Source organism: Sinohyriopsis cumingii, chromosome 4 (genome assembly GCF_028554795.1).
Source record: "Sinohyriopsis cumingii isolate HCF-2022 chromosome 4, ASM2855479v2, whole genome shotgun sequence".
NCBI classification, from domain to species: Eukaryota; Metazoa; Mollusca; class Bivalvia; order Unionida; family Unionidae; genus Sinohyriopsis; species Sinohyriopsis cumingii.
In genome coordinates this window covers 17,739,345-17,751,421 of record NC_142964.1, presented here as the reverse complement: position 1 = coordinate 17,751,421, position 12,077 = coordinate 17,739,345, and the positions used below count along the sequence as shown (strand labels likewise).

The window sequence follows — 12,077 nt, the reverse complement described above, 5'->3', positions numbered from 1 at the left end:
CAGTAATTTTCTATTTTGAACAAATTCAACTGCCCTTTATTGGAAGAAGATGTGGTCAGTATGAAACCGTTTCCTTAGCGTTATTTGTCAGCTAGCTTAGGAACCGAGTCCCTGATGAGCAACAGGGTTTGCAGAATGGTTGTCCTGACTATCATGGATTAAAAAGTTCCTTCAAGTTTCTCTGATCTCTTCAAAAACAGAGAGCCTGCCTGGTGTTCCTGATGCTGACCCTGTGAGAGGGTTGCCTCTTTTGTGGCCCATCTTTGACTTTCTCAATGTGGCAAGAAAGACAAGGTTTGACAGAAGCTACCACATTACTGTCTTATTAGGGCAATTTAGGAAAGCCAAAAATGTGATGAATGCATCTCTTTTTGCTAACAGCATGTCCACATAAGCAACTATATTTTTGAAGGTTGTGTATAGTTCTACTCCATTAAAGATGTAGGCCATTTGAGATAATGAATCCCAGACGTGGCTTCTGATTGGGCTTTCTGCTGAAGGTTTTATCTGTTCAGACTGCTGAAAAATGGCTGCAGTGATTATGTCATGTAAGGAACCAACCAGTATATTTCAATTCTGATGCTGTGTGGCTGAAAAGGACTTTTGGTCATGTGCACTGGTAGTTTTATAACCAACTTGACAAAGTCCTTGTGAATGGCTGGGACCAATGTCTGAAAGACTCGCAATGTAATTATTACTAATTAGGACTGAATCTAGATGGTAAGCAGTGCTGGGTAGAGAAAGGCCTGTTGATTCTTGCATTCTCGAACAGTGTTTCAAAGTTATGTAAGATATCTGTAACCTGTCCTCACTGGGGAAGATGCTTGAATGGTGGGTGATGTCTCTTGAGTAGACGATTAAAAGATGTGGAGACCTGTATAGAGCCATTGAAAGGACCAGTGGTGATGCATAGCTGCCAACCCTCATGATTTTGGCATGAATTTCACGACTTTTTCAGCGATTCACAGATTCACACCACATGCAAATAAATAATGAATTCCCCAATTCTCAATTATTTTAAATCTTTAATAAAATAACCAATTTCCCATTAAGCGCAGGTCGTGATAACGGCAGTTGCCGAAACAGCCGGTACTGCTGGTCGCGATATTAGTGGAACTATAGCTGATTGGTATAGTTGGCACGGTAGCAAGCATTTTAGTTTATTTTAAACTATATGTATAAGAGTAGTTTTACAAATGCTTTTGAAACTGGGGCCTAACTGGAATGTTGCTCTGTGCATGCGCAACTAGAAAAAAGAAATGTATTGCACAAAAAGTGAAGTTTAGTTTGAAATATACCAAAAACTGGCCATGCATTCAGCCATCAAACACAGATATACATCATGCTTTTTGCACGCAGTGTGCCACAAACATTAGCATTGGACATGGTGGCAGAGACAATGAGAGGAAGCACATTGGTAGCAAAAAGCACATAGAGATTGGGAGCTATGGTGATTTCTGGCAGGAGCTGGCCAAAAACATTTTTAATTAATAAATTGAATGCAGATTTCTCTCTTGCCATCATCAGTGGCAAACGAAGACTGCATGCATGAGCTCAGTCTTTGATGCTAGACAAATGATGTGGTAACACAGCAAGCTGTGATGGGTGTGACAAGGGTCTGTGGAAACTATTTGAGTGGTGCAGCAAATAAGACAAGGAATCCAACCTTATTGGGACATGATTATTTTCAGGCATTTACTTGGAGCATCTCCTGTCATACTATGTCTAGAAAATGAACCTTTAGTGTGTAGAGTTTGAAGTAATTTTCCATTGGATGATGAAGTCAGGTGGTTTGAGTTGTGACAAAGGTCACATGGGAGGTACTGTGACACAGAGTCATAGCAGAGTTGTGGGGACATGCATAACAATGAAGAAGAGAACTATTCATTCGTTCCTAATTCCAACTGTATTTCTGTTCTTATTTTATATTAAGTCTGCATAATTATTTAATGTTGTGTTTAGATTTAATTTGAGAGAAAGAATTCATTTAAATTACTTATTGGAATTACAAAGTGTTCATATTATTGTTTGGACTAAACAACAGTCTGCGAGTATTGTGAGTTAATTCAAAGGAGTTCTGGACAATGCCAGTGTGATACATCAAGACTGTTGTCACATCAGCACATTCAAGACCTGGAAATCATTTGGAACACTCTATTCTTTGGACTTATGAAAGAACTTTTAGGATTATTTTGGATTTAATTCATAATACTGTTCCTCTTAAATTTTCATTTCATAACTTAGAAAATTAAATTATTTAAGTTTTAAATAACTTATTGTCATTTGGAAAGACTACACCTGTCCTGGTATTGACTAGATTCCACAGCTGTGGCAAATACTAGCTATTCTGGATAACTACAGGCAGTCCTGCATTTGACAGGACACACCTGTATCAAAGTCTAAGTACGAGCTGTCTGGTGCCAGGTGAGGTCTGGGAATGGGCTCCAGATTGGGTTATCCCCAGAAAGAAAATTTGTCAATAAATTAAATATCTTTAAGAAAACTTACCTGATGACATTACTGATAGGAATTATGAATTATAGCGTATATAAGGAGAAAATTAAGTATTCAGATTCATTCCGAGTTTTGGAGTCATTCACACTTATGGTGTTCCAGTTGTAAGTCTGCAGACGTGTTTTATGTTGTACTTAGATATTATTAGAGAGGAAAAACATTTGCTTGGACTGTTTAGTGGAAATATAAAGTGCTCATTATTTGGACTATAATATTATTCTGGGATTGTTATAGATTATTTGAAGGAATTCTGAACAATGCCATCTTGACAACGTCACAGTTCTTGGAGGTTCAGTACATTTCCTTTATTCATAAGGAACTTTTCTTTCATTTAGGACTTTCACAGACTTTTATAAGGACTAGCTTGGAGTCACTTCATGATATTGCAAGTTCCTCTTACTTTTTTCATTTATAACTTTGATTGTTAAACTGTTTGTTAAGGTTTATAAAACTAGTTGGTTTTGCTTCTTTTCTGTTTCTGTGACCATAGAGTTGTAACAAAACGTTATGCTCAAAAGTGAGATTTGACAGACTAATTCTAATACATGAGCTCAAATCTGAGAAGACTTCGGAGTATGCGAAGAGAATAACCAACCCATTTCACCCACGATGACAGGGCTTTATGGGTGATATTCACTTCCCTGGTATTCACAGGGAGAAAGATTCAAGTTTTTGGTCCACAATTTACCTCAAATAATGCTTGAGGGTGCAGAAAGAACAGAGTCAGTCAGGATGCTGGCTGCCAGGAATGTATCTAAGTTATAAATTTATCTTTAGTTTGAACATTGCTTCAGGAATGAAAAAACAGTCTGCTAGCTGTGGGATTGAGGCAAAGGGACAATGCTGATGACTTTGAACCAGTCCCTGAATATACACCCCTTTCCCTTATAAACTTTTAAAGTGGATGGTTCATTTGCTCCTGAGATTCTCTCCACAAAGGTTTAAATTCTTTCCTTTGCAAAAATGCCCTGACAAAGGCCAGGCATGAAGGAGGAGTCAGTCTTGGTAGGGATGGAATAGCTGTGACTGCAGCAGGAGGATCTGGCTTGGCAAGAATGTTTCTGGGAAATATTAAATGAAGTAGATCACTGACTCAGGATCTGTTCCATCCAATATCTGCTATGTTAAAAACACCTGGGCTCTGGGGGGAGATGAAGGTGGGCAGTTTGCGACATTTTGTCCATAACAGATCAATAATTGGACATCCCAAAGACTGCAAATCCAATGAAAGACAGATTGATCGATGAACTGATCAGTATTAAAGATCTGGCCTTTTCTTGACAGAGAGTCAGCCAGGATGTTGACTGCCAGGAATGCATCTAATGTGTACATTTATCTTTAGTTGGAACACTGATGTAGGAACTGCCAAACCAAATTGCATAGTTCAAACCATTTGGTTTCCCACTGTTTGAGGAGGCAAACCACCACAACTGAGTTGTCTTTCATGATTAAGGCTACTTTCTCCAAAGAGGTGATCCTTCTGGAGATGAAAGGCACTGATTATAGTCTTTATTTCTAAAAGTTATGTGAAGGTTATTTCCCTTTATCCCCCACCTGCCACTGACCATATCAAACCTTGGCAACAGGTGGGCTCCCCAACTCTATGTACTGGCATATGTAATATAACTTCCACTTAGAATTTCTTTTCCAGAGGAATTCTATCATGAGCCAACCTTGGATATACTACTGACATAGGAATTCTTCATTTGTGATCATGACCTTCTGACTGAATGGACTGAAGAAGGGGTGACACTGTTCCAGCAAGGGTAGATGAAGAGACAGCCCAGCAAGATTAGATCCACTTCCACATTAAGTAATCTGAGCTGCAAAAGCTTGCTCCATTTAAACCATTCCTTGATTGAAATGAACTTAATGATTTGGATGATCTATATGACACAAAGATAGGGGAGTCATATGAGACTGAGATTGGTGATAAACTCCATGCTCAGGTGGAAAAAATGCTGGGATGAAAAAAAAGGTTGAACTTTTCTGAGTTAAATAAAAAAACTAGATGACTCAAATAGGATTGACTGAATGTCCACAATACAATGAGGAAATTAAGTTGTTCATGTCATGAACCAAAACCCAAACTTTGTGAATTTTTTTGTGTTATGTGATGCAGGAGTGCCGCCATCTGTGCAACAGATGTCTTGAACTCTTAGTGAAGGTCCAAGGGCTTAGATTGGGGCTGTATGATTTGGTGTATTTGACATTTGACATGTAATGATTGATTGCATACTTATCATATAATAATAATAATAATAATAATGAGGACTTTGTATAGCGCCTAATCTTTAGAAGCTCTAAGTGCTTTACAACATTAGACAACACCTATAAGATAAAAAACATATACACCACTCCCTCGATAACTCGCGCCCTGATAACTCGCAAACCTGCTTATAACGTGGTGTCAGGCGTGGATCCCATTTTTTAAAACCGAAAATACCACAAAAATTTATCCTTATTTGTTGAACTTGAAGAAAATCAGGATCAAAATTGGTAATGGAAACTTTGATGTATTGCTCGTTTTATCATTGAAAACGGTAGATAGGACCTGGAAATTTTAATCAACACTATGAATTATCAAATTTAAAAATAGCTCATACAATTTTTTACTTTTTCTTTCTAAACGACATTCCTAGTACACCGCAATTAACGATACATAAGGAAATTTCGATCAATGAAAATGTCACTTACGCCAAGTGCAGGCAGTACTTTAATAAATACAAATTAAATAATCTTTTTATCACTTGAAATTTGTGTTCTAGTTCCATCTTTTAGTTCCTTTTAAGTGTAATCATCATAAATGCAATGTGTCCTCTTGTAATTAAACGTAAAATTCGTCAATCTACCGTAACAGCTATGTCTGCGAGCGTTTACCTGAGAACCTAATTAACTGCCGACAGTGTTTTGCTAACTGACTTGCGGAAATATTTGTTGTATTGTTGCATTGAATTAAAAGCTGGCCCCCTTTGTATTATCACATTAATTATGTCTTTTGAATAAAAAAAGAGGTGGAATAAAAGAAAAGTTAAAAGGCACAAAAATCGGACTAACTTAAAATCTAGTGGCTTCGGTCGTATGTCAGGTGAACTCACTTCATTTGATCAATCGAACACTAATAAACGTTATTGTGTATGTAACAGAAACTACCTTAAATTAACTGACTCTTTCATAACTGTGATCAAAGATAACAAGGCAGCCAAGCAAAATGAATACTTCGTAAAATATAGAGCTTGATTTCACAGATACGGACCATTTGTGAGCAAGCGAGTTTCAGAGAATTCTTGAACTGGCATTCAGAGATATCCTCAGGGATGATAAGAAATTTCATTATTACTTCCAATGAAATTACCGCATTAACATTGTACTAATTGAACAATAAAAAATTGAGTTTTGACATAGACATGTCACGAAATGTCGCGTGTTTTTGAAGAAAAAGGAATCTTGTTTGGTGGTGTATCAACAGTTAGTCTAGTTCCCAAATTATGGACTACCGATTTGGCAAGATACTATTAAACACCACTATGGGAACCAGACTCATCAAGAAAACAAAAAGCAGTGACGTAATACACAGATTTTTTGCGTACACGTGATGTTGTTCAAACCAGTTGGAATGATCTTTCATATGTTGGATATTTTGAAGAAAAAAATGTTATTTAAACAGAACAACGAACAACTTCATTAGAAAAAGTGCATTATTAAAAATTATTATTGACGTGGTTGTAAAATGAGGATTCAGTCATTAAACAGCCCAGTTCCCTAACGCCTCCCCCCCACGGTTTTCTCGATGTCAAAGCGATTTTATTTCAATTTTTGGAGGTCCCTCAGTAACTCGCGCTTCGTTTATAGTGCAGTCTATGTTTGTGGAGCCTGTTGTGCGTGAGTTATCGAGGGAGAGGTGTATAATGATATGATTACAAAAACAAACACTATGAAATTAGAAAACATAAAAAAACCATGAAAAAAATATCTAAGGTAGGAAACATTATTAGGTCTTTAAGTTTGTTCTTGCAGTCGAAATAAGTGAGTTTTGAGAGCACTCTTGAATTGGATCACTGTGTCTTTGTGTCTAAGTTCAGTGGGCAATTCATTCATTCATTTCTCTATCACAAATCAATGATTCTGCTCTATTTAGGGATACAGTATGTACTAAATGCTGTTTTTTGAACAATATCTGATTATTTTCCAGATGAAAAGAAAGTGGGTTGCATTGAACTGGTTTGTATGTACTCATGACTGCCACATAGGCAATTAAAATGGTGCTGACAGAATCTTTGCATGATGTAGAAAACAAATGAGATGATAAATTATTCATCTGAAAGTGGAACAAGAAAAAAGGACAAACAAATGAAGTACTTCCCAACATTGACAGAACTCCAATACTTAACTCCAACACTGTGAAGGAACATTTAGGAGGAAAATCTGAGGCTGTCATAAGAAGTGTGTATGCTATCAAGAGCAGCAGTAATAACTAACGACTATAAATAGGGTATGCGGTACCAATACACCAAGCCAGAGACAGGGAAGGGGGCAGGATTTGTGAGGTAGTGGGCATAATCCTAATGTAGTATGATTAAATAATGTCTTTAAAGACATGAACATTAATAACAGCTGCAAATTAATTTCAAATTTTTAAAGTTTATTTGCCACCAAGAAGGTGAATTACCTGTGTTTCAAATTTGCTACCAGGAAGGTGAATAACCTGTGTTTCAAATATGTAAGACAAAGTTGCTACCAGAAAGGTGAATTACCCGTGTTTCAAATTTGTAAGGTTTATTTGCTACCAGGAAGGTAATTACCTGTGTTTCAAATTTGTAAGGTTTATTTGCTACCAGGAAGGTGAATTACCTGTGTTTCAAATTTGTAAGGTTTATTTGCTACCAGGAAGGTGAGTTAACCATGTTTCAAATTTGTTAGGAGTGTTATCAGAAAGGTGAATAACCTGTATTTCAAATTTGTATCATATAGTTTCTACCAGGAAGGTTAATTACCTGCATTTCAAATTTGTAAGGTGCATTTGCTAACAGGAAGGTTAATTACCTGTACCACGAGGGTGAATTACCTGTGTTTCAAATTTGTAAAGTGTATTTGCTACTTGGAAAGTGAATTACCTGTGTTTCAAATTTGTAAGGTGTATTTGCTACCAGGAAGGTTAATTACCTGCGTTCAAATTTGCAAGGTGTATTTGCTACCAGGAAGGTGAATTACCTGTGTTTCAAAGTTGAAAGGTGTATTTACTACATGGAAGGTGAATTATCTGTGTTTCAAATTTGTATGGTAGATTTGCTACCTGGAAGGTGAATTACCTGTGTTTCAAATTTGAAAGGTGTATTTGCTACAAGGAAGGTTAATTACCTGTATCACAAGGGTGAATTACCTGTGTTGCAAATTTGTAAGGTGTATTTGCTACCTGGAAGGTTAATTACCTGTACCACGAGGGTGAATTACCTGTGATTCAAATTTGTAAGGTGTATTTGCTATCAGGTAGGTGAATTACCTGTGTTTCACTTTTTTTCCTAAGATCAGGCAGATGAGCAGCGCAGATCTGGTGAATGGTTGCCAGATCCCGTGACAGGTCTCCTACATCATCACAAGCTACCTCCTCACACTCCTTCACACACTGTAAATATATACATACAGCGAACATGTGTGAAGATTCTGTCTATAACTGAATGAGTATTTAAGCCCATTATTACATTTTTTTTTTTTCACAAGAGATTTCATCAATTTAGGTCTCAAATATTTTCAATGTGTCCATTGAGACAAAAGATGGTACAATAACTATGATTTTCTACTGTCTGTGTATAAATAATGGACAGGTGTATGTTTAATACCTGTAATTAATGTTGCAATCTGTGTCATTCATCCAGTAAGATGTGTACCTACCAGTAACCTATGTGCCTTATTCTGTTTTATGTCAGTATACGGTGCACCAAGTTTGTCTTAATCCCATTAAATTTTAACAACTGTCATTTCTTTCAAATGATAGTTATTAACACAGAGCTAAAGCTGTAAAGATTTACCAGAAGAAAAAGAAAATCCACGCTCACAATATCTATTACTGTCCTACTGGATTTAAGTTCTTGCATGTTATCATCTTGTACTTTAGAACACCAATTATCCTGACAGAGCAAGATGCCTAGTGTATTCAAGTATCACAAACTTGTCTTCTGGTAGAGCAGAATGCCAATTGTATTCAAATGCCAGAAACTTATTTGGTAGAGTAGAATGCCAATTGTATTCAAATGCCAGAAACATGTCTGGTAAAGTAGAATGTCTATTGTATTCAAATGCCTGAAACTTATCTGGTAAAGTAGAATGCCTATTGTATTCAAATGCCAGAAACTTTACTGGTAAAGTAAAATGCCTATTGTGTTCAAATGCCAGAAACTTGTCTGGTAAAGTAGAATGCCTATTTTATTCAAATGCCAGAAACATGTCTGGTAAAGTAGAATGTCTATTGTATTCAAATGCCTGAAACTTATCTGGTAAAGTAGAATGCCTATTGTATTCAAATGCCAGAAACTTTACTGGTAAAGTAAAATGCCTATTGTGTTCAAATGCCAGAAACTTGTCTGGTAAAGTAGAATGCCTATTTTATTCAAATGCCAGAAACTTATCTGGTAAAGTAGAATGCCTACTGTATTCAAATGCCAGAAACTTATTTGGTAAAGCAGAATGCCTATTGCATTCAAATGCCAGAAACTTGTCTGGTAAAGTAGAATGTCTATTGTATTCAAATGCCTGAAACTTATCTGGTAAAGTAGAATGCCTATTGTATTCAAATGCCAGAAACTTTACTGGTAAAGTAAAATGCCTATTGTGTTCAAATGCCAGAAACTTGTCTGGTAAAGTAGAATGCCTATTGTATTCAAATGCCAGAAACTTATCTGGTAAAGTAGAATGCCTATTGTATTCAAATGCCAGAAACTTTACTGGTAAAGTAAAATGCCTATTGTGTTCAAATGCCAGAAACATGTCTGGTAAAGTAGAATGTCTATTGTATTCAAATGCCTGAAACTTATCTGGTAAAGTAGAATGCCTATTGTATTCAAATGCCAGAAACTTTACTGGTAAAGTAAAATGCCTATTGTGTTCAAATGCCAGAAACTTGTCTGGTAAAGTAGAATGCCTATTGTATTCAAATGCCAGAAACTTATCTGGTAAAGTAGAATGCCTACTGTATTCAAATGCCAGAAACTTATTTGGTAAAGCAGAATGCCTATTGCATTCAAATGCCAGAAACTTGTCTGGTAAAGTAGAATGTCTATTGTATTCAAATGCCTGAAACTTATCTGGTAAAGTAGAATGCCTATTGTATTCAAATGCCAGAAACTTTACTGGTAAAGTAAAATGCCTATTGTGTTCAAATGCCAGAAACTTGTCTGGTAAAGTAGAATGCCTATTGTATTCAAATGCCAGAAACTTATCTGGTAAAGTAGAATGCCTACTGTATTCAAATGCCAGAAACTTATTTGGTAAAGCAGAATGCCTATTGCATTCAAATGCCAGAAACTTGTCTGGTAAAGTAGAATGTCTATTGTATTCAAATGCCTGAAACTTATCTGGTAAAGTAGAATGCCTATTGTATTCAAATGCCAGAAACTTTACTGGTAAAGTAAAATGCCTATTGTGTTCAAATGCCAGAAACTTATCTGGTAAAGTAGAATACCTATTGTATTCAAATGCCAGAAATGTATCTGGTAAAGTAGAATACCTATTGTAGCACTAGAAACTTATCAATTGGTAGAGTAGAATGCTCATTGTACTTGCATACCAAAAACTTATCTGGTCAAGTAGAATGCCTATTGTATTCAAGTAAAAACATTTATTATCTAGTACAGTAGAATGCCTATTGTATTCAATTACTATTAGCTGGCCTAACTTGCCAAGTAGAAGGCCTAACATAATAGATTACTACAAACTTGTTATTTGGTAGAGTATAATGCCTATAGTACTCAAGTATTATAAACTTTTCAGGTAAAGTAGAATGCCTATTGTACTCAAGTATTATAAACTTTTCAGGTAAAGTAGAATGCCTATTGTACTCAAGTACTATAAACATTTCAGGTAAAGTAGAATGGCTATAGTACTCAAGTACTACAAACTTTTCAGGTAAAGTAGAATGGCAATTGTACCCAATTCATTTTGAATTTCACTGTACAGCTACACAAATATTAAAGTGTTAAATGTGGCGGGTACATGTTGGGGGAAACAAACTGTCTGAGGTGGCTTTTGAATATGTCTTGGTCTGACAATCCAGATGTCCCTCAATGCCATATCAAATTCATTCATTCCACTGACTTTTTTTTAGTATAAACTGATGCCAATTTTACTGTACTGACTTCGACCATGTTCACAATGTATCTGGCAATGAAAACATTCAAGGTTTGTGGTATTTGGCCGACTTGCAAATGCAAAGTGTTTGATGGTTGTTAGTGTAACCTATTTTCAAGAATAGCCACTCCTATAGCAAGAAAGACCAAACTAATTATGAGATTCAAATAATGACAAAAGAGACACATTTATGATAATACACAATTTATGTGTGTGTGTGTGTGTGTGTGTGTGTTTTGGATTTTTAATGTAGCTTTAACAATTTTTCAGTGATACTGCTATGATATCTGCAGTTTGACAGTTTATATTGATGTCAAGAACTGGGGCATCATGCCACAGATATGTAGCATCATGTCCCACCCAGCCACATTATCCTAAAACCAGGCTAACCAGTCCTAGCACTAACCTCTTAATGCTGAGTGCCAAGTGAGGCAGCTGTTAGTGCCATTTAAAGTCTTTGGTATGATTCAGCAAGGGGTTAGAACCCATGACCTGCCGCATCTGAGGCAGATGCTCTATCCACTAGGCCATAACATGAAATAAAGTTTAACCTAAAAAACCATGGGCTGACAACCATGAACTTTGCACACAGTGGTACAGCCAGACTTTCAAATGTATCATGATAGCATGACTAAAAATATGTTTGATAAACCATTTTTAGCTTGTGATAAACTCATTTAATACTGTGTGGTAATTTTATACTGTGTGGTAAATCCATTTTATAGTGCGTGGTAAATCCATTTCATACAGTGTGGTAAATCCATTTTATACTGTGTGGTAAATCCATTTTATAGTGTGTGGTAAATCCATTAAATACTGTAAGCTAAACAAATATTGCTTTGATATTCATCATACAAAGTAAGACTGTCATCAATTATCTCAAATTTGTCAGGATTGTATGCATCCATGGCAAAAAATTCATTTGCAATACATTTATGAATTAAAGAAAGACGGTTTGCAATCAATCATGATTGTTGGATTCAATACCCAATATGGATTATTACCACATTGTGTGGATTTCTATATTATCCAATATGGATTATTACTACATTAACTGTGTGGATTTCAATACCAAATATGGACTATTACCACATTAACTGTGTAGATTTCAATACCCAATATGGATTATTACCAAATTAACTGTGCAGATTTCAATACCCAATATGGATTATTACCAAATTAACTGTGTAGATTTCAATACCCAATATGGATTATTACCACAT

The 12,077-nt window shown here is 36.0% G+C and overlaps 1 protein-coding gene across 2 annotated transcripts in view; it reads right to left on the bottom strand.

The window, feature by feature from the left end:
* The window catches only part of LOC149800698 (ras GTPase-activating protein 1-like), a 120,416-nt gene that overhangs the window by 7,858 nt on the left and 100,481 nt on the right, over positions 1–12,077 (bottom strand). For both annotated transcript variants that reach the window (XM_089954732.1, XM_089954733.1), the window contains one exon: positions 8,015–8,137. In XM_089954732.1, coding sequence (XP_089810858.1) covers positions 8,015–8,137 — 123 coding nt within the window. The remainder of the gene's footprint in view (positions 1–8,014; positions 8,138–12,077) is intronic.